This window comes from Ambystoma mexicanum, chromosome 6p, assembly GCF_040938575.1.
Source record: "Ambystoma mexicanum isolate Mex_15411 chromosome 6p, UKY_AmexF1_1, whole genome shotgun sequence".
In the NCBI taxonomy this organism is placed as follows: domain Eukaryota; kingdom Metazoa; phylum Chordata; class Amphibia; order Caudata; family Ambystomatidae; genus Ambystoma; species Ambystoma mexicanum.
Genome location: NC_090935.1, coordinates 1,331,832,279 through 1,331,855,593, shown reverse-complemented (window position 1 = coordinate 1,331,855,593; position 23,315 = coordinate 1,331,832,279). Strand labels below are relative to the sequence as shown.

Genomic DNA, 23,315 nt, shown 5'->3' with positions numbered 1-23,315 from the left:
ACGGGGGGCAAGGAGCGCGTCTCACTATATGCGGACGATCTCTTGATCTACCTGAGCAAGCCAGTAACATCCTGCCCGATGGCAACTAGGACCTTGGAGGAGTACCAACACTTCATGGGCCTTCGGGTAAACGCACAGAAATCGATGTACTTCCTGGTCGAAGGGGGAGAAGAAGCGATCCCAGACCCCTGCACGTACTCCGTCTTGATACTAGGTTTCACCTATCTGGGTATACAGATGACCAGCACACCAGACGACTTCCTCAAACTGAACCTACGCCCAATAGTGGATAGATTTGAAAACGAAGCCTCTCATTGGCAAACTCTTCCTCTCTCACTATTGGGTAGGGCTGCATTAAGATGTTGGCACTCCCGAGATTTCTATATGTCCTCCAGAACGCCCCACTCCCAATCCCAGCTGCCACATTCACAGACATCGGCAAGTTCCTACGCACGTTGTTATGCTGCGGGAAACAGGCCCGCATTGCCCTCAAAACACTGTCGATCGGTGTGGGAGGGAGGCATAGGACAGCCAGATATTCGCATATACTACTGGGCTGCACAAGCAGGGGTGTCAAACGACTGGCTACACAGGGACCCAACGCTCCCACACATCCGGATCGAAACAATAGACACCGGCCTCCCGCTTCCTCTACAAATACTCTACGACGACAAAGAAAACCTGAAGGGGGTCCCCAGGAGGTCTCTGCACACCCGTCGAATCTGGAAGGAGATACACAGACATATCGGCTGGGAGGGCAAACCAACCCTGACCCAGCCCCTATGGCACAAAGCACACCTTCCCGAAATCCTGAGAATGGGCCACTTTGACACCTGGGAGAGGAGAGGGATATCTACACTGGCAGACATTATTCACGAGGGTCGGCTTAGAGACTTTGATCCGCTGAATACAACACACGGACTAAGGCCTACGGACCACTTTAGATGTATCCAACTCTCACACGCTATCAACACCCAATTCCAGAACCTCACCGACATACCTGCAAGTTCCCCCCTAGAGACAAACACCCTACCACACTGAATCCCCTCCAAGGTTACTTCCACCCTCTACCAGGTGATCAACTCCTTTGGCTCTGGGGAATTTACACACCTACGAGGAAAATGGGAGCAGGACCTGGGGGCATTGGAAACAGAAGAATGGGTGGAGGCATGATGTCCCCTCGTGAGATTGGAATAGACGCAAAAATCAGATTAATACAACTCCGGATTCTACACAGATCATACTACTCTAGAACACAAACATCTAGATGGGGGGGGGGCGATGATGCAACCTGCCTCCGCTGCAAGAGGCAAGAGGGCAACTTTTACCACATGATCTGGGAATGTGGGGTATTGCAGGACTTTTGGACAGCATGCCTGTTGCGACTCTCCAGAGTGCTGGGAGTCCCAATCACACAAGACCCCAAACTTACTCTATTGGGAATATGGGTAGAAACGGATCTTACCAACACGAAAAGACATTTCTAAGCGTGGCACTAAGGCTGGGGAAGAGACTAACGGCAAGCACCTGGGGCTCTGCGGACAGGATAGGTATTAACTGGTGGACAAATGAAATGGACAGGTGCACCTCCCTGGAAAGACGAATCTACACGGCAAGGGGGTGCCCCCGGAAGTTCCTGAAGATATGGGGGAAGTGGGAGGAATAGTAAAATATCAGGAACCAAGGAGAGCCTGGACGCACTCCACACTGCCGTACGGCGCATCATGCCAACCCTTCTCACCCTTTGAGGGCCTTACTATCAACTGTAATATCACGTGTTATGCTCTCACTGTTAAAAGAATGTCATCACAGCAAGTGTCAGGGTGACAGATCTGCCACCCAACATACTCAACATTAAGTTCTCTGAATGGATCTAGGTGCGCCAGATTATTCACAAGCTTTCCAAAAAGTCCAATGCGCCGAGGCATCAGAGTAGGGCAAAACAGTAACAAATGCTTAAGATTGTCCTTCTCCCTCAAGTTACAGCAGTGCCTAGCAAAGGCCAATTATTTGGGCAGCCCATTTCGAATGCACAATATGTCTTGCCAATGGCACATTAAAGTGGAACCTCATTAATGTATTCCTGCCACTCCCAAAAGGAAATCTCATCGCATAAATCTCTGCTATACCGACTCTTATCACTTCTCAAATGTGCATACAAACTTTGCTCACCCAAGGCCTCACCTGTCCGTATCCAATCCCTTAACACAGTAACCTTGACTTTGGATGGATTTAAAAGTCAAAATGTCACTAGACATATAACCCCCTAAGTTGTTCTAGACAGTTTCTTATAAAATCTTGCGTGAAGCTATTCCCAGATCTACATACACTATGGTTCCATGTCATCGCCTGACTTTTCATCCCCAGGCTTTTAAACGTGCACATTCCATCGAATGTGCTCATTTTATTTTATTTACTTTTTTTTTAGGGGGTGATACCCCCCGCTCAAACCTCCCACACACTTTTTTTTGCCATTGCCCAAACCCTTATCTGCCCTTTACCACCCCCCCCCTAAATAATTTGATGAGCACATTCGATGGAATGTGCACTTTGAAAAGCCTGGGGATGAAATGGCAGACGATGAAAGGACGTCGTACCGTATTAGGAAGAGCGCACAGAATGTTCCGCTATAAGGCCAACTGCTTTCACACTATCCTGCAGGGATTGCAGGCCCAGCTCATGACGAATGGCCACTAAAGGGATACACTTCGTAATCAAAAGCTTCCTCCTCCAAAGCAGAGCTTAGCAGTAGTCCAATATTGTATACTATACCTGAGAAATGGCTTCCACAACAGCATCAGGTAAAGGTCCGCTGTTACCGATACAGGTCATACACCCATATCCTACCACATCGAACCTAGGTGGAAATGACAAACAAGCAACATGAGAGAGGAGTAAATGGTCTCAAGGGCAAGTATCTTTCTGTGCAAACACTTTAAAATACATAAAGGGTCACTTTAGTGGACTATGTTGATAGAACACATGTGGATATAAAGTCATATTTAATCTGGATTATCACTAGCAAACTGAAATCCATATTGGAACCACGTGCAATATTTGGTATGAAAACTTGTGTGTGAAGGTTTCTGTTGATATTTACTTTGCCCTCTAATACAAAAAAAGTGCAGCAAAACCAAGCCACATGAAAGGAACGGCAAATGGTATCATTAAGGCATGACCACTCACCAAGATTCAAATATCACGCAAGTATGAATTGTTTGACTATTTCAATATACCAAAAGGAAGAATCGTAAAAATAATATCTATACAAAACACAGTTCAGTTTTCATAAAACTAAAGGTTCCAATATAGCCAAATAAAGAAAACACATTGCCACATTACGGGAATACAGTGAAAAAAAATAAGAACAAAACAATGCCAGTACATAAAAAGTGAAGGATGCCCTAACCTAACCAGGGAGTTGTTGAAATGGTAAATGAATTATGGGCAATCTAGTTCTTCTCTCGCTTCACTGCCATTCAAAATAGAGAAGAAATCCCATTACCCTGGCTGCCTGCCGGTAGAGGCCTGACGACACAGTTTGCTGGCTGGCTCATTGATCTCAATGGGCTGGCTGGTACTATCGTGCAGAGTATGATGGGGAGTGTCGCTCTTCTGGGAAAATCTGACATTGAAAAGACAGAAGGAAAACACATTACCCGGGGTGCCTGCAAGGAGGCCTTTAATATCCCACTGGGCAGATCTCGTTTTTTACAGTTTCTCTCAAAAAGCAAGTCCACAGCAGACGTTAACAGTAAAAACAAAGTAATAACCAAAGTCAAGGCAGTTCAACAAACTGCAGTATAGAAGGCAAGACCAACAGTCGCCCAAGAGTAGTTTCACATGTATGGTCTTCATTTCCATGGGCCATATCGTCTACATAATACACCATAGTGACTAATCTACTAGTCCAGAGTACACTATCCTCTATACTTCTGGGACACTGTCCCAAACCGGATGGACAGGACCAGAGAATTTTGCACAGCAGCATTCATGTATTCAACAAAGTATGCAGGGCACATGGATGTATGCAACAAGGGAACATCCCTCGAACATGCTCATCGCTCAAATGTCAATTCTTTTAGAAGCGTGATAACAATGGCCTTTTATTAGAGGGGTGAGAGGGCATGACTGAGGAAAGGGGACTATGGACTAAAAGTACAGTAGTCATTATGGAGACTAACTTTCACTTTCGTCGAACCTCCCCTCCATTTGGGAGACTGCAAATAACCCAGCAACACAATGGCAGAATGTCCCCAAGGTAAGCCTCACCGAATTGAGGCAAACAGTGGTTTGTAGAGAAGGCATGGGCCATAGTGCACGAAGTAGCCTTGCAAATTCCATCCAAGAGTTGGCTTCTGCAAAGTCACTGATGCATCCTTCGCTTTGACCAGGTGAGCATGCATACCCACCCGAGGTGCAGGTGGAATCTCCATGACCTTATAGCATCCAGAACTTTTGACTATCCATTGTGCTACTGCTCCTTATGTTGCTCAGTCCTAGTGAACAACTATATGATGCAAAAAGATAATGCGAGACCCGGAAGTCTCAGCATACTCCCAACGTTACTTGAGAGCAGGGGATGTGGCTAGTCGGGAATCATTGCAAACATTTACACAGAGCTCTAGGCATACCATATGTTCCCTAGCCTTGGGAATCGGGTCCTCCCCACCCCTGGTGGTGATATTAGCGAGATGAAGACCTAAAGGCACAGTGACCCCACCCTGGGAAAGGCGCAGAGTGCATGACACCCATCCAATGCAGATATCCAGATAAGAGTTTTTGGCCGGCAGAGTGGGGGCACACTCAGCAAGCAGCCTGTGTTGCTTACATTTGCTGCACCAGTCTTTTCCGCTCTATGTCTCTTGAACAAGAAGTTCATATCTGCAATCAGCGGGCCTCTACCTTGTCTGCGGAGGGTTTGCTGTCCTCCGCAGGCAACTACCCGGGGCCTTAGCTGCTCTGCTCGGGGCTGAGACAATTCGGACCACAGTGAGGCAGGGCCCACGCAGGGAATTCAGTTGCGGTCAAGCAAGACTTCTTTTGCAGCACCTGTCATAGGTGCATCGTGTGGCCTGGGCCCCTGCTGTGCAGCTATGTGGAGGGAAGCTTTGCCTGCAGCGTCATCCCTCTACAACTGGCACATAAAATTGTTGGAGCAGGTTTCTTTTGATCCCTGTACATCCTTGATACAGAGAAACAGGTGAGCCCTGCAACAATTGTTTTCTAGAGGCACTGGCACTTTTCCGTTTTCCTCCCACATAGTACACCATGAGATAAAGGTTGAAGCACTCCTCTGCCCCACTGGAAGGTCTCGAATCCAATGCTGCCAATGTTCCACCCTGCACAAGTATGTGCCTATAAGAAAGTAAGCAACTTATCCTCCCAGGACCAGAAAAGATAAGATCATCTAGATTAACTGGTGCCACTTTGCATACACCTCTTTTGCAGGGCATACAAATATATTTGAACTTCACACCTCTGTTTTCTTACCCGTGCAAAGCGGTCCAAAGTTTGCGCAACTCCATGTGATGCTAAAATATATGTAACAGTCTCTCCAACAGTGTTCAAGAGCCACCACCATGCTTTGGCTTCTGCAATAGGAATGGGATGTTCAAAGGGGAAAGATGCAAAATCCACTTACAAGGATACGTGTCTAACTCAAAATCCCTTTAAAAGAAATCACCCTACGCAAAAAAACGAATGCCTGGCAATCATAAAATGAAGGTTCAGCCACGACCAAGGGCGATTTGGCAGAGAATGTACACCAAACTATATAAAGGATGGAGAAAACAAACGTCCCTCCGACCATTTGGAAGTAGCACAGAGGGCTCAGCTTGGAATCCCAGCAACAACCCTTTGCAAAGAAGTTCGAACATTTAAAAAAGAATTCAAGCTGTAATAAATGAATCTGTGGTATACGTTTTGTGGTAACAGATTGCAAACTGCCATCTTATCTTTATCTCTTTTGGGGAGGAGGTGGCAGAGCACTAAGCGGTTGTACACCATGAAAATTTCTCTCCAGGATTTTCTCAGATTTTCAACAGGAAAAAAGAACCATACTTTGGCTGCTCACACAAGAGCATTTCTTATGAAAAAAGGAACTTATTACTTGCGACTAAATCCTGGAAACCTTCGAGAATCCCATTAAGGAATACCTTACATTCACCTTTTTCAAGAATGGTCGTAAACCAATAAATAGAAAATGGATAGTAGAAATAAAGGTCACAGCTTAGCTAGAGAACTACATTGCTTAGAGATGAGGCATCCATCCGCGTTATAGTTTTCTTTAATTTCACAAGGACAGCAACATCAGGTTCCACCAGCTAAAAAAGCAGCCAAATCCCATTTTGGAAGGTGAATTGAGAGCGCAAGATCATGCCAAAGCAGCTACCCATTTAAATGGTGGTGCAACCAGATTGGGGAGGGGGAAAGTGCAGATTCTGCGAGTGAAGGGTTAGGAGCATGGATTCAAAACCAGCTCATCTTTAGTCTCTAAATTACTCTCCCCATGATGAAAATTATACTTGCAATTGTGTTTGCATAACTACTGGATCCTTTTAGTCTTCGATTGTTCCAGCATCCCACTGGGGGATGTAGCTTTATTTTATTAATGTTTGTTTTTCTTATTTTCAGATATTGAAATTTTCTTGTACCTAGGCTTCTAGTCCCAAAGCATAATTATTGTTTAGAAAGTCACAATAGACTAAGTTAATTAACTGAATTCCGAGGGCATATAAACATGTTTTGAGAGGATAGTGGAGTAATTTCATAGTTGTCCTTTTATGCCAGTTCTGTGGAGGAATAAGGTTAATTTCTCTGTCACTCTTAAAATTGGGCACGGGTTTTGTAGGGAATCCAGTATATTGATCTATCCTTAGGGATCCACGTGGAAGAGGCACTTTATATTCATTAAGTAGGATTAATCTTTTCTTAATATGCCGTCCTTAAAGTCGTTCAACTGAATGTTCAGGGCCTAAACTTCCAAGTAAGCGGAAGACTGGCCTAACGAAGACTTGAATGTAAATTCTGGTCTCCTGCAAGCAACTTATTTAAAATGTAAAGATAAAGACTTCTTGAGATCTTAATAGTATATAAAGGAGATTTGCACTCCCCTACGAAAGAAAGTGGGTTGTGGCCATTCTTATCAATAACAAAATCTGATGTAGTTTAAGCAAGAAGTAGTTCCCCAGGGTGGCTAAATTCCAAAATGGAGATTTAATTGGATGCAATTATAATGCAATTATTAATCCACCTTTGAACAAAACTTAACTTATTAAAACTGCAAGAATTGCAACATGTCACAATTTACTTCTGAAAATTGTTGAACCTGACTTAATTGATGCTTGGAGCAATGCAACACTGGTTCATTATGGATAGGCTTCTCTTTTCCATATTTTTTTTATATACATCAGGAATGCTGATATGGCCAAGATTTAATTCTTAGAACATGCTCTAGTAATGCCCTCTTTCACACTCCTTAGGGGTTACGTTTATAAATATTCTTTGAAAAATGAGCAACAGGTTACTTTGGAACCCCATAATGGAAAACCTCTTAAAACACAGTATTACAGAGTACTTTGCTGAACACAATGAAGTGTTCTGATCCGTTAATTGCTCTCTTCAGACGACACAGAGTGTGGATATGTAGTTGGGAGACAAAGGGAAGGGGAAAGATTGAGAGAAGCAAGTTCTTAAGAGAGGATTGAGGAGACGCAGAAAGAGAAGACTAATGGCTACGTAGAAAATAGAATAGAGGTGGGGTAAGATGTGAAGAAGGAAAACCAACAAAGCAAAACAGTAATCTAAATGTGAGAAGATGGAAGAGAAAGTGATAATCGTACGAGTGTGAACGGAAAGAAAATGGTGGATCCTGTGCAAGTTAAAGAGGTGAAAAGAACAGGTAAGCAGTAGAAGAAATGTGTTGAGAGAAAGTAATTCCGGAATCAAAGAAAAGAACACCCAAGTTATAGGTCACAGGTGACAGTGGGATACAGGATGGAGGGAAGAAAATAGAGGGCACTGGTATTAGGGGAGGGAGAGACAGGTGAGCGCAGTGGAGTATTTCTGTTTTAGAAGGATTCAGGGAGAGGTATCGGAAGGATAGCCAGGATTGAATCCCCTGGAGGTTAAAAGAAACATCGGAGTGGGTGAGGGGGAGTAAGAAAAATGAGAAATAGTTCTGTCTGGGGGATCGTCTTAGAAGTGACAAGAGAAATTGAAGGACTCAATAAGGGATTCAAGAGGAACCGTGTAGATGGGACATTAGAGAGGGCCCAGAACTGAGCCTTGGCGACACTATAGAGCAATAGAGAGGGAGACGAGGTATTACCTGAACAGGAAACAGAATAAGTCTAAGTGGAAAGGTGAGAGCTAAACCATTCTAGAACCGAATCGGGGAAACCAAGGCAGGAAAGAGCAGAAAGAAGGGTCAGGTGATTAACTGTGTTGAAAAAATTAAAGCAGCACAGGAGCTCACAGCTAGTGATGACCACTTCCACAAATTTAAAAATCCCAGCATGCCACCCAGTGACTCCACAAAGAACATGACAATTGCTGCAAAAGAGGGCATGCACTCCATAAAGGAGATGTTCCACATTGGGATCCCTGAAGCCGTCAAATACCTTCCAGAATTAATACATAAATGGTGGGGAAGGAGTCACACTCTGCTAACTGATACAGCATCCAAACAACTTCAGCTTGTAAGAGGAGAAGCAGAATTGATTAAGTTTATGTAGTACTCCGAAAAGAAAGCTCAGCATTCCAGATGTGCTAATTCTGGGTTCTGCACAGCTGAGTGACTATCAAAACGAAAGTGATGGCTGGAACGTTTAGAATTAATACTAAACTCTGGCATTGCTCTGGGCAACCCTGCAGACCATAGTTCTTTGCCTGCCAAGCCAATATAAAAGGGGAAAGACCATATGCAAATTAAGCTTGGTCCCACCCCAAAAGGGGCAGTCCAGCCCAAACTGCTTGGGCACATCCCTTCTGCGCAAGACCAGAAGCATCCCCAGAGCAATGCCAGAGGCTAAGATTCCTTCTAAACCTTCAGCCCAAACTGCTTGGGCACATCCCTTCTGCGCAAGACCACAAGCATCCCCAGAGCAATGCCAGAGGTTAAGATTCCTTCTAAACCTTCAGCCATTACCCCTTTCGTTTTGCTATAGTCACCCTGAGTGGGACTGGTATGCCCAGACATGGGTCCTGTGCCTGCTGGGCCTAGAGACCCAAGCAACTCCTCAGAGATGAGGCCCAACGAGCCCAAAGAATGTATGGGGAGGATTGTGGTCCCGTACAGAAGGGATGCGACCATGCAGTTTGGGATAGACTGCCCCTTTTGGGGTAGGACAAAGCCTGATTTGCATACAGTCTTTACTCTTCTGTAATGGTTTTGTAGGCGAAGGGCGATGGTCTGGAGGGTTGGCCAGAGCAATGCTAGAGGTTAAGACTTACTCTAAAACATTCCAGTCATAACCCCTTTTGTTTTGCTATATGCACAGCAGAACCAAAATAATTGAGCCATTTTTACACCATCAAGCCAATTGTCGAACTGCCGAACAGCAAGCCATTGTTGTGCCTCCTTCACCTCATTTAACCATCCGACCCTATACACTTCATAAAGAACTGTTGCGACAGAGCCCTGAAGAGCCAACTTGCATGTCTTGAGACAAATGGACAACATCCCGGCTTCACACCATTGAGCCAGTGTACAAGACTGTAAAGCCTCTCGACTCAAAAGGAAGGCAGTGGTGCGCGTTACAGCACTTCAAGGCTCCCCAGTAAAGACACAGTTGCCTTAGTTTAAGCTAACTAGAGGACGTTGAACCGGGGCTCACAACCTGTGCAAATTCCCATAGAAGCAGCTACATAGAGCTGAGCTATTAAAAGACAAAAAGGTAGAAAACGTGTGTACTAGGTGATCGTCTCAGGTGCACTTGGTACCATTACCATAAGGCCTTACCAATGGCTCAGAGACTTGTAAGGTTCCATTTACCAGTCCTTAAAGAGTGTGCATTTATTCCTTTTCTGGTAGACTTCCTTTTAATCCCTCCTGCAATAGAATTACCAATTAACCACAGAATTCTAGTTTGAGACAAGATGCTTTCAAGGGGTTAAACCCTTTGTGTAGACACCACTTAAAATCATGTTCACATGCTGGTGTATTGAGACCTGGTCACGAACAGTGCTGGTTTTCCACAGATCCGATTATTGGCTCACCAAATGCAGCTTGTGTCTCACATTTTCAGACTCAAGTAAGGTAACAAGAATGCAGGACACCATAAGGTCCAAGATCCTCTGGAAAAGGATCACTGGAAGAGAAGAGCTGTAAATCCCTGCACAGACTAAAAAAAGTCCTAAAAAATTCCTAAATCCATGACTTCCTATGGTTTTATTACAGATGAACCCTATATACTTAGTCAGCTAATGGAGAAATGGTGGACTTTTTCCATCCATTCGTCCACTCCACTGCAAAAACCCAATTGAGAGTATTCTGTAATGAATCAAAAGCAAGCTCTTTGCCCGCTGCAAAAAGAAGCCAGTCATCTGATAGATGTGTGTCCCTTGTCTGAAGAAAGCAGTCAAAGCAGTTGTGACCTTGATGCATACCTTGGGAGCAAAGCCGAGACTGAATAGAAGGAACTAGGACAATCATTTCTTTGTGTCAAAAGGAAGGAATCTGTGATGTGGAGACCAGGCAGGGAAGTCTATTTAAGCATATTGGAGATTGATTGACAATGGCTCTAGCGATAGTACCGATCAAATCTGCACTAACGCTAACTGGTCTGCATATCTCTTGTTTGACCTTCAGAAAATGAAGAGGAAAATGAAGAGGGGGTTTGTAGCCACTCTTGATCACAGTGTCTAGGAGTCACCTGTGACTGTCACTTGCCACCAAACAGACTAACAAGGACCCCGATGTCAACATAGGCAGCTGGGCTTGCAAGAGGTCAACACTACTCTTTATCCATGGTAGACGTTGAGGTGAAAACAAATGTTGCCCTGTTTCTTCCCAATGGGTGCTTTTTAAGAGGAGCCCCATTCTCCACCATAAGAGAAAGAAAAAATGCTAGGAACGTTTTTCATTTTGCAACTTAACTCCAATGAAGTCCTTCAGTATGTGTTTTCTGTCTGCATCGCAACTTATATTTGGTTGAGTGAGGTCCTTTCGCCTCACCCACATACATCACTGATTTTCTTTGGTATGCACTGGTCTGTCGCTATGGCAAACAGCAAAACAAAAAGGTGACGGCTGGAAGGTTTTGAATTGATCATAACCACAGGCACAGCTCTGGGAAACCTCCAGACCATCGTTTTTCAGCCTGCCAAGCCATTACAGAAGGGGAAAAACCATACGTAAATCAGGATTGGTCCTACCCCAAAAGTTGCAGTCCTAAATTACTAGGGGAATCCAGACGTGCACCCCTTGCTCACTATTCTTAGAGAGGCACAGCTCCACCCTACTGATGAGGTCCAACCAGACAGAAACACGTGTCTGGGGTTGCTGTTGGTACTCTTGTTCAGAGGAGAATTGCCTAGCATTTCGGTGCTGGACTGCCCCAGGGCACGACAAAGACTGATATGTTTGGGATATTTCTTCTCTGTGAAAGATAGTGAGCTAAAGACTCTGGGTAAGTCTCTCGTAACCAGGACTAATGTCTGGCAGAGGGACTCCCAGGACCCCCGCCCCCTTGTTAATTTGCCTAAGGCAAACAGTGCAGGAAATCTGGCGATTATTTTTCAGCTTTGTTTTTACACTGTAGGACAATCCACCATCAGTGGGGTGCTTCTTTTCTCCAAGTAACTTCCCAGTTACTTCATTTTTATCTTGATAATGCCCTTTTGAGTACATGGTTCTCAAAATGGCTGCTCTTCTTGGTACAAGCCCTGTCCTGTATGCCATCCTTGTTGCTGGCCATTTTTCTTCCCCTCCAGCTGAGAAATTGCCATATGTGAGCATGCACTTTCCCAATAGTCCTGCCAAGAACTCCTGGTCAGTTGTGTGTGGAAACTGAATCTTAAGGCTGTAGCCCAAATACACACTACAGCCAGGGTACGTCCTGTTTCTGGGCACAATAGGAGGTTACAGGCTGTCCATGATTGGACAGCCCCTACCTGTTTGAATGTTACAGGTCTCTTCCACTGGTGGGTCTGGGTGCCTCTGCCCAGATTCTGGTTACAGGGAGAGTACCTGAAGCAATTTGAAATGGGCAACCACATGTTCTGAGCTTCCGAAGCTAAAGGACTGCTGCAGAGCCAGCATTGGGGCAAGCCAACCACTGCATATCTGATCTCTGCTTCAAGTCGGCAGGGAAGACATGAACCGAGTGCCTTCCTCCACCGGACTGGTTGGCCCAACCTGTCTGATGCCCTGCTCTGCAGCCACTGTATAACCAAGGTCAGAGATGCTACCAGGTCTGACATTGGCCTGCAACTGAGTGACATTGTACTGCAATGTTGCTGGGCACCTTCCAATCCCAATGCTGAAAACCTAGCAGACAGTCTCACTGGCCTGCTAAGACCTTGGCAACATTTTGCTGCCAGCTCTCACCATGACGAAGGGCCTGCTGGAACACAGTCTTCCCACATTGCTTCCGAGGGCTTACTGGCCCTATCCTGTGCCACACGTCTGCTCTGGTCGGCTCCTGGGAGGTCCTCCTGTGCTCCTGGAACCAAAATCAAGAAGACTTCACCCAAACCAGGGGTCTCAACCAGGGCCTAACTGTGGGGGAAGCTTCATACCCACAGCCTGTGAGCCTTGAACAATTGTGTCTATGGTAGTCCTGGTCATCCCCATGGATTCCAGGTCCTGTGGTTTTGCAAGCAAGAGTGAGGGTCGAGACATCCAAGCACCTCAATCCCCATTAAACTCTATATGGTGTAAAATCCCAACTTTTAAAGTATTGACATTACAGAGCCAGAAGTGGAACAGTCCAGTGTCAAGCGTGCGCTCTGTCTCATCTAGTGCCAGGGACTAGTAGTCCTACCCTCTTCATATGTAGAGTACAAACTTTATACAGCAACTTTCTTCAAAAACCTGCTCGATAAGGCCACCTGCCTGTAACTGAAATAAATGCCTGTGACATAACTTCTAACATTTTCTCCCCACATTTCATGCATCTTACGGCATATATGCCTAGATCTAGCTGTGCTAACTACTAAAGTGATAGGGTACCCAATTTAGTGTTACACTCTAGAGGTATATATGCTTAATAGTGATTTTATTTACCTAATAGTGTGTTGAACTTTAAGCAATCGTGTGCTTAATAAATAGTATAGGTTTGTGTTCATCTGTGTGAACCAATGTTACTTCACAGACTTTGCTCTGATAAACTGCACTTCACATCAAGCCTACATCTTCCCGGGTAAGGTGGACTACTCAGTCACTCTACTTTTAAGAGATTGGTTTAAGACTAAAGTGCAAGTCTGGTTGCACCCCTAACTTGGCTTCTCAGAACTCCTCCCCAATGTAAGTTCTGGAAAACCCTTGAACACCCTGGAGGATCAATGTCATTTTTAGGTGGTGGACAAAAGGGGCCTCAGACTGCTTTGTTTCAGCGACTTAGATTTTGCAAAAGGTTATTTGTCTTTTCGGAAGAAAAAAGTCACCCCTGGAATGATTACAAATGTTAAAATCAAAGCAAATGCCCTTCCTTTTTTCTGCACCTCTTGAATAAGCACAGTACTCCTCAACCAAGAACGTCCAACCCCAGGCAAATGCCTCAGGAAGATGTGTCAAGATAGCCGGCATTGCATCCCAACATACAGGTTGTAGTTCACTTGATGTGCGATTCAGACAGCCCAGTCAGGAGCAGTTCTTTGCAGTCTGCTGGAAGATCACGTGTGAAGTCCACAATCTCCTTACATAATAGCATGTTTCACTCGGTTCTACATGGTCACAGAAAAAGAATATATCAAATACGAAAATGTAGCTCCCCCCCCCCCTTTCACTCAAATATATGCGGGGGAGACTCAGTATTTTGGTATGATACAGTTTCACTCTGCAATGGCAGTATTGGCATTAGCCTATCAGGAATATAGAGTGCTATTCAAGTAGACTGGCTTTCCTCAGGTGTCTAAAGCCATCTCCACTCTACAAGAGTGTTGAGATACAAAAATAGTTCTGCCTAGACCCAGGATGCCAAAACAAGCACACATTGAGACTGGATTAGCAACCATAGTTTGTCTTCTTGAGATGACAGATTTTTATGTCCAAGCTCCTGCAGGTGTTTAAGTTCCTTTTTTTTCCCAGAAATAAGCTTATCAAAAGTTCCTCATGCCTTACCTTAGGTGCTGTGGAGGAACGCTGCTCCTGCAGCTTCCTACGATGCTTGCATGTGTGAATACAGCACTATATGTTGCTGGCTGGCCCTTCTGTGCTGTGCTGACCTAGCCTCCATCTCGTTTGTATAGTCAGAGATATCCCCAAATTAATACATAAGAATGTGACTAGACCGAGTGTGTGCAAGTAAGAAGGCATGCCCCCAAAAAATACTGCATGTAAAATCGAAGAAAAAAAGTCTTCACCATGTGTGTGCTCTCTTCTCGGGAGAGAACGAGAAGAAAGAGGAAACCTGCGTAAGTGGAAGAGTAAAGTGAAGAAAGAAATGAAGTAGGGTTAAAAGAACAGAGTATTTGGGAGTGAAAGTAGGGGTTGAGAGCGGGGTGGAGGCGTGACGGCAGAGAGGGAAGAGAGAAAGGGAGAGTAAAAGGTGATCCGAGGAGTAAAGGGGATGAGCATAGATAGTGCCCAGAGAAGGGAGCAAGGTTTAAATGATCGGAGTCAATCAGTGTCAGAAGAGGGGAGTGGATCGAGGCGGTAAGAAGGGGAAGGTTAAAGTCACCAAGAAGAAAGGCGAATGGAAGGGAAGAAGGAGAAATGAGAGAGTCAAGTTAGTCAGTAAAACCAATAGAAGGGCAGTCGATAGTAAGGAAGGAGACATGAAAAGGATTTGAAAATGAGAAATTATATTCAAAAGTAGTAAAGGTAGGAAGACCAGAAGGGAGGAATAAGAGTCCAGGATAAATGTAAGAGAATCCCAATGCTACCACCACACCCACAGGAGCGGGGGTATGGGAGAAGGGATTAGAAGTTGTGTGAAAAAAGGCAGGCATAGAGATAGTCAGCAGTAATTCATAACTCAGTAAAACAGAGGACATTAAGATTGAATCGCAGAAAGAAAGCAAAAACGCAATGTGTCTTATTACAAGCAGAACAGGCGTTAAGGAGATCAAGATCAATAGAAGGGAGGCAGTCAGAAGAAACAGAAGCAAAGATTGGAAAGGCTGGGAGTGCCGGTAGATGAGAGCAGAGTACAGGAGCAATGGGAGACCCTAGACTCAATATGAGCAAGCATGAAAATAGGAGAGAATAAAAGGGAGTAAAGTAAGAAGGTAACGAAAGGTACTGATGCGCATGATCAGGCGTGAGCAGGGGCAAGCAAACAAAGATTCTGTGCTTACATGGGTCCCCCTTCGATCTGGACGCCCAGGGCAGACACACCCTGAAGAGATGGATTAAGAGGGACAGGAAAGAATATGTGATCCATCACGTGACCATACTAGGTAGAGGGAAGCAGCACCAGCAGAGTCGCGTACGCAGGGAGGAAAGCAAGAGAGGTCCAAGCAGTAGCACCGCTGATGAGGATGATCCCAGGTGGCAACCTCAGGTGTAGCTGGGACCTGGCAGGAGCAAGATGCACACAGCAAGTCCTGCGGTCACCTGCCAGTACCAGAAGTCACAGTGGAACCAGTCACCGCTTAGGGCTAAAACCACTGCCATTGGACCAGAGGTTGAAGTCGACAGCGCCTTGGCAAAGAGGTCTAGCATCTTGAGGCTAAAGATTTTCCATTCCTCCGGGGTGAAGGATTGGGTCAGAAAAGGTACCCAAGCAGCCTTCTCTGGGAATTCTATCTTGGATGAAGAGGAATGCTGGTGCAAAAAAATTCCACCTGGTGTGCGGGACCTCCTGCAGTGCTTTTTCTTCTCATCTTTCTCAATTTCCTTTCATGCGAGCAACTTCTCCTTGGAGTGACATTCCACGCAAAGTTGAACATGACAGTGCGGGTACAGACTTAGTGGTCTGGACGTGGGTTAAAATGTTTGCCACCCTTTCCTGGTGGGTCTTCGAGTGCAAGGACTAGCACGACCTGCAGTCTAGGGTGTCGTGGCCCTCGCTGAAGCAGAAGAGAAAAATCCTGTGCAGATCCAACACTGAAATTTGCTGGCCGTAATCTGGCTTGAATCCCAGAAGCATTAGTTGGGTTGGGAATGGCGAAGAATATTAAAAGAACATTAGAAAAACTCAAAGCGTGTGTTCCTGAAGCAAAAAGATTGCATGGTGAAAAAAGGAATAGGGTATGACATCTCAATTTTTACTACCCAACATCCTGTCTGGCGCAGGGTGATTAGTGACGTCAGGCGAAGACTTATTTATTTACTCATTTACTTGCATTTTTTTAAAGCGCACATCAGCCCAAGGGCATCGTGGCGCTGTTACATATATACATTGCTGGTTACAAAGGAAGGCTTAGTAGTTATATTGATATTTGCATTTACGGTTCAACTTGGGGTTACATGGTACATAGAAGATAGCATATACAGTGCAATTTATGGATTCTCAGGGCGAGAAGGGCTAGAGCAATGGGATGTAATAAGGGTTATATGAATAGGGTGGTTCTGAGGGATTTGCGAAAAAGCGAGCATGGAAGCTTTTGCTCTGAGCGCGTTCGGGAGGGCATTCCAGAGTTTAGGTGCTATGTGAGGGAAAGCGCTCCCTAGAGGCAGAAATGTTTATGGAGCAGTGGGCACTGTGGAAAGGATTATCATAGATGAGGAATACGTGTAGGAAGGAATCCATTACAAGGTGTTATTTTTTTGTGCTGCATAGGAGGCTCCAGTCCTGTTCCTGTGGGATGGACTCCGTATGGAGACATGGGAGGGGTTAAAACAGCAAAGTAGTAGTGGGTTTTCTTAACCGGCCCGAGTCCTGGAAAATTCTCCTAGACTATTTGAGTTGACCAAGGTAAGGCGTTGGTTAGGACTCTTTTTGCCTTGTAAGTGGAGATCAGCTTTGAGGTATAGGAAGGGACACATGCCAAAAGGGTGTAGGAGACTGGATTAGAAACTTAAAGAGGACAGTTCTTCATTCTTTGCTTGTTCTTTGCGGTACCTGGAATTAATTTCCTAGTAAATTCCACCTAGATCTAACTGGGGACGCATCTTTTTAGCGTTTATGGCCCTCTGGGACAATAGTGGCCATTAAAGGTGGGGGCTACTGAACCTGCATCTTCCAGTCTCCTGGGAAAGTTCTGGTTGGCGGCAGTGCATCTTAAAATGGTGGCTGCACAGGTTGTGGCCATTTTGTCCTACAGGACGCCGTTTTCCTTCCTGCAGATGTTAAAATAGACTTCGTAGTATGTTTAGAAATCCAGCAAGTTTGTATTCAAGGTGGCCGCCGGCGGTGGAGGTCGCGTTTAGATCGCGCTCCCGCCGGGCCCATAACAAAGAAGCACATTAACAGCGCAGTTCTGATCGTTCGAGCTCCGGAACCACACCAGCAACCCCCGAAGGTGTGGAGACCCGGTAGCGAGCAGAGATCGACCCAGCAGCACCCACCCGGGGAGCCAGCCCGCCGAGAGTGGCGCCGCCCCTCCCCCTCCGAGGAAGGCCAGTTCGGCCCAGCGAGGGAGACAACCCGGAGAGCGGCTGCAAGATCGAGGGCCCAGAAATCAGGGAGGAGCTCCTTCCACCTTCGCCACAGGGGGATAAGTGAAAGCAGCTCCGGTGCACAGGGGAACACTCGTGCCACCGGAGGTGCAGAGAGGGAAACAGAGCGGCGGCGGGAGCTCCGGAGCACCGGCCGAGTGGGAAGTGTGAGCCCCCCCACACAGACAGGCCGGCAATGCAAGTAGGAAGGGAGCTCCGTCCCCCGCCGCCACGGGGGGGGGACAAGTAAGTTAAAGCCGCTCTGGTGAGCAGGGGAACACGCGTGCCACCAAGGTGTCGCGTTGGAAACAGAGCGGCGGCGGGAGCTCCGGAGCACCGGCCGAGTGGAATGTGTGGCCCCCCCCCCACAGATAGGCCGGCAACACAAGCGGGAAGAAGCAGCAAGACCGGCAGCAACAAGGCACGCCGGGCCCCGGTGGATCTGGGGAGACGCGGGAGAGGAGGAGGAGGAGGCACCACCGCTCCCCTGGCGAACGGGCGCGGAGGACACCAGAGGAAGAGGACAGCAGAACCAGAGGTGAGAGCGACTGCAGCATTGCCCCCCTCAGTCTCCCTGGTATTCGTGGCCCGGGACAGGAGAACACATGAGAGGCACGCCACTGATTAGTGGAGCCCTGCCCCACCACCATCTGCCTTCCACGATATAAAAGAAACAAGGCATAGGGGGGGCCGCGGCTCCACGGGAGGTATCCGGAAACACCTGCATAACTTCGGGCAATCCCCACAACAGGGGAGGACACAAGAGCGGGGGGGCACCAGACCCTCTTAAGCAAAGAAAATGTCACGGGAAAAGGGGAAGGGGGGGCGCCTCACAGCCCACGCCGCAATCCCACAAACAGGACACAAGTCTGCTCCAGATGTGGGCCTCGAATACAGGGGCGAAAACAAAAGAAAGGGCAGGCGAAGAGCTCACGACGGACACAAACGCCCCAAACCAAAGCGCTCTACCGCTCTCAAAGGACGATATGCGGTCCTGGTTCGCAGAGCTACAAGACAGGTTCATGTCCACAGTCCAGGAGCAATTTGCCACGATGAGAAACGAGCTGAAGCAGGTGCTGCAAGAGTTGAAAACAGATGTGGCCAAATTGGAGGAGAGGACAGACACCGTCGAGAGAATACTACAAAACATAGAAGAGGAGGCGAAACAAAGCAGTGAAACACAAGAACATCTGGTTGGACTCACCCATAACCTAGAAATTCAGTGTGAGGATCTGGAGAACCATTCTCGCAGATCCAACATCCGCATCAAGTTTGTGCCTGAAACGGTGTCGGATAAAGATCTCAAGGTTTCGATGCAAGAGGTATTCAGAGACAATTGAGGCTCAAGATTCAGCGGATTTAGGGATTGACAGAATCCACAGGGTGGGGCTGAAAAGAACAGATGCCCCAGGGGAGAGACCAAGGGACGTTCTAGCGGCACTTACATCCTACCCACCAGGGGAGCTGCTAGGTCTAGAAAAGACCCGGGGCTAAAATGATGTCGGAACTGTCAGGATTGGGGGCTAGCTAGTCTTTTGGCTGTAGCTTCTGAGATTCTATCTGGGGCTACAGCGAAAAGATCAGGGGCTATAGCCCCCTTAGCCCCCCCTTAGCAACGCCCCTGCTACCCACAAAAGGAACGGATACTTAGGAAAGCGCAGCTGCTTGATCACATAATGATGAATGTAGTCGAAATCCAACTGTACCAGGAATTGGCATCGGCAACACTCCTAAAAAGAAGAGAAATGGGCCCGTTGGTGAGGGAATTGGTGAAGAAAGAAATCAGATATAAATGGACTTTCCCCTTTGGTTTACTATTTGAGTGGGAGGGCAAGCAGAGGAGAGTGACCACCTGTGAAGGTGGCCTCCAAATAATCGACGTGCAAATAGATGAAACAGATACGAGACCCGACAGGACGAAATGGGTTCAGCACAAGAGACCAAGAGGCTGGGAAGAGGTGCGACAAAAGAAGAAATCAACTGGACGGGGGAAAGCGGTGTAATCCCTCAGGGGTCCTTTAATGAAACGCAGCAAGATATGATGGCTCATTCGTCAGAAGGACAATAAGGAGGAAGAAGAATTAGTTAACCTCGGAACACCATGTATTCAGTGGCCCGGTGGGGAGCCGGGAACAACACCGTGGTGGTTAGACGATGGCGCTGGGTTTAGGACTCCCTGCACAGTTAATCCAGAGTCATGAGAGGGCAGGGAGCGAGGGGCGGAACGCCCAAGCATCCATAGGGGCCCTGGCCCTCCTCAGGATAGAAGTTAAAATTTGGTTTATAGTGGGGGGGGGGTTGGACATTTAGGGGGGGAATGGGTGGGGGAATCTCCGGAAGAGGGAAGAGGTCGCAACAGGCAGGAACGAGAGCAGAAGCAGTAGATCAGACGGGATGGGGATGATCAGAATCTATTCACAAAACGTAAGGGGGCTGAACTCACCGGTGAAAAGGAGAAAAATGGAGGCTTTGGTGAGAAGGGAAAAGGCGGACATTCTCCTCCTCCAAGAGGCACATATAAAGTCTGCAGACAGAAAGAAAGTACAACTCAGAGGCTATACGATCTGGGCACAGGCGAACGCATGAGAAAAAAGAGCAGGAGTGCTGATTGCAGCAAAAGTGGGTCTGGTGGCAAACATCTCAGATACTCGAGTGGATAAGGAAGGGAGGTTCGCTTTTGTTAATGTATCAAAAGATGGTCGCAGGTTCACCCTAGTAGCAATCTACTCCCCGAATACGGGACAAGATGGATTCCTTAGACACACCCTGGGGAAACTTGAGGAATTTGCAAAAGGGGAAATAATACTGGGCGGAGATCTGAACTTGGCATGGCAACCCAATCTGGACAGGAGTGCGGGGGGAACGCAGGGGTATGGGTCCCCATCCAAACAACTTAAACAAAGGATGGCACAAATGGCATTGCGGGATGCCTGGAGAGAACTGAAAGGACAAGACGGCGGATTCACGTACTACTCGTGCATAACCCGATGCATCATCATCGTGCATAACACTGTCGAGGATCAACTATTTTTGGGTGCGAGTGGGATTGGTTGGAAAGATCATGGGGGTTGAAAAGGGATCAATAGCTCTATCAGATCAGTCTCCACTATGGTTAGATATTCAGACCTCCGGAAGGGGGAGAGGCCTCTGGAGATGGAGAATGCCGCCCGACATTTTAACGGACCAAGTACTGGGCGAGGAACTAAGGAACAAAATTAAGGAATTCTTTGAGTTAAATGACAATGGTGAAGTCCCACTGGGATCTGTATGGGAGGCCTTTAAGGCAGTAACTAGGGGACATATAATAGCGCTAAAGGCCACCAAAGACAAACACCAGGAATAGGAAAGAACACTCAAGAAGAAACTGGCAGAAATTCAAGGGGAGCTCACAATACATCACACAAGGAGCCTCAAGAAAGCAATGAAACATGTACAGGGACAATTAGAGATGCTCCGCAACAAAAAAGCAGAGAAATCGCTCCTCTACTTGAAAAAACGGTACTACATCAGGGCCAACAAGGCAGACAAATTCCTATTGAGACAACTCAGGGAAAAGCAGAAAACAATGACGATACTGAACATCAAAGACGCACAAGGAAAGCCACATACGACCACAAAGGAGATAGGGGAAGCTTTCAAAGCTTATTATCAAGAGTTGTATGCAACAGAGCTCCCCGTCGAAGTGCTTCAAGACAGGTTTCTACAATCCATCCCCATACCAACTACAGCAGATGAGGACAAGCAGGCCCTGGAATCTAAGATTACAGAAGGAGGTTAGTAAGGCAATAAAGAGCCTCCCAACATCAAAGGCACCTGGCCAGGACGGCTTCACAGCCCAGTTTTACAAAAAATATGCCGATACATTAGACCCTGTCCTGACTAGGCTTCTCAATACATTTAAAAACAGTGGTAACGTAACTCCTTCCATGAATGAAGCAAAAGTCCTCGTGTTCCACAAAACGGGTAAAGACCAGACTCTCCCGGCCTCATATCGCCCGATAGCCCTAATAAATCTAGACGCAAAAATGTACACGAAGGTGCTGGCGGCCAGATTATCGCCTCTCCTCACAACCCTGATAAACAGATCAAACAGGCTTCATCCCCGGTAGGCAAACACATGACAACTTAAGAAGAGTAACCCATCTGATAGAAAAATAGGCATTACCCAAACACCGGCAATATTACTCTCCTTTGATGCCGAAAAGGCATTTGACCGCGTCTATCCTTTTCAAAACACTGAAGCACATGGGGTTCGGGGATCAGTTTATAAATATGATAAGAGCTAATTACAACTCCCCGGAGGTAAGAATAGCCATAAACGGAGAAGTCACTGACAGGGTGCGGAACTCAAGGGGTAAGAAGCAGGGCTGTCCCCTCTCACCTCTGCTATACGCCATATTTTTGGAACCCCTTCTAATCAAGATAAGGGAACTCGTGGAGTTAAGAGGAATAGAGATGGCGGGCAGGCAACAAAGTCATAGCATACGCGGACGACATGCTGCTTGCCTTTGAGGACCCCGGGAACTCTTTACTAAGAACCATAGAAACACTCGAGGAATTTGGGGGGGTTCTCAGGCCTGAAGATCAATAGGAAAAAAAATCGGAGATTATGCTCCTAGCCGGCAGTGGTGGGCCAGCTCAGTCTAAAAATAGCCGAGGAGGGCATCAAATATCTGGGGGTGACACTCACACACAGGGTGGACAAGATGTAAAAGAGTAATTACACCCCCCTATTGGCTAGAGTCACGAAGGATCTAGAAAGATGGTGCCCGCTTAAGATCTCTTGGTGGGGAAGAATCCAATCTGTTAAAATGATCATACTCCCCAGGGTACTCTCTTTCCACGCTCTCCCAGTCTCAGTCCCCGACCCCTTTTTCAAAGCTCTATCCAAAACCATATCACAATTTGTGTGGAACAAGAAACCCTGAGGGTTGCCAGAGCTGCTCTTACGGCACCGATAAAGGCCAGTGGAATGTCCCTTCCCCATTTTAAGAAATATTATCAGGCTGCCCAACTATGGGTCCTGAAGGAATGGTTGGGGGAGAACCAACAGACAATCTGGGTAACGCAAGATAGGGCAGTCGCTAGGACCCCCCTAGAGGACCTACTGTGGAAGAATAAACAACACAGACACCTGAACCTTCGAGTAAGCGAAGTCATGAGAACTACACTAAACGCCTGGGATGTCCAAACCAGAAAGGGAATCATGACCACCCCACTGGCTCCTTTCACGCCCATCTGCAGGAATCCACAGTTCCCACAAGGACAAGAGCCCAGCGGCTTTGAGAAGTGGGAAGTGGGAAGTAGCAGGATGTAGGAAAATCAGGGAACTGATCCAAGACAAAGAAATACGAACTTTTGTGGAATGTAAATATATGTGGAAGTTAACAGAAGCAGCCAGATATAAATACGAACAGTTAAAGCACTGGCTGTGTACACCAGAGGTTTTCCAGGCGGCCACAAGGGACCTCACACCATTTGAGACATATTTTATAACCAACCCAGGTGACAAAAAGCTGGTGTCTACGCTGTATAGCTTCATCTGCACACCAGAAGAGGAAATGAAATGGACGTACATGAGAAGATGGGAAGCCACACTAGGGGA

The 23,315-nt window shown here is 46.7% G+C and overlaps 1 protein-coding gene across 7 annotated transcripts in view; it reads right to left on the bottom strand.

The window, feature by feature from the left end:
• ACO1 (aconitase 1) overlaps positions 1-23,315 on the bottom strand; it is a 792,824-nt gene that overhangs the window by 210,946 nt on the left and 558,563 nt on the right. For 4 of the 7 annotated variants that reach the window (XM_069625995.1, XM_069625996.1, XM_069625998.1 and 1 more), the window contains exon 13: positions 2,773-2,857. In XM_069625995.1, the coding sequence (XP_069482096.1) occupies positions 2,773-2,857 (85 nt within the window). Of the gene's footprint in view, positions 1-2,772; positions 2,858-3,505; positions 3,626-23,315 lie in introns of all 7 variants that reach the window. The other 3 variants (XM_069625992.1, XM_069625993.1, XM_069625994.1) reach the window with 1 other exon arrangement.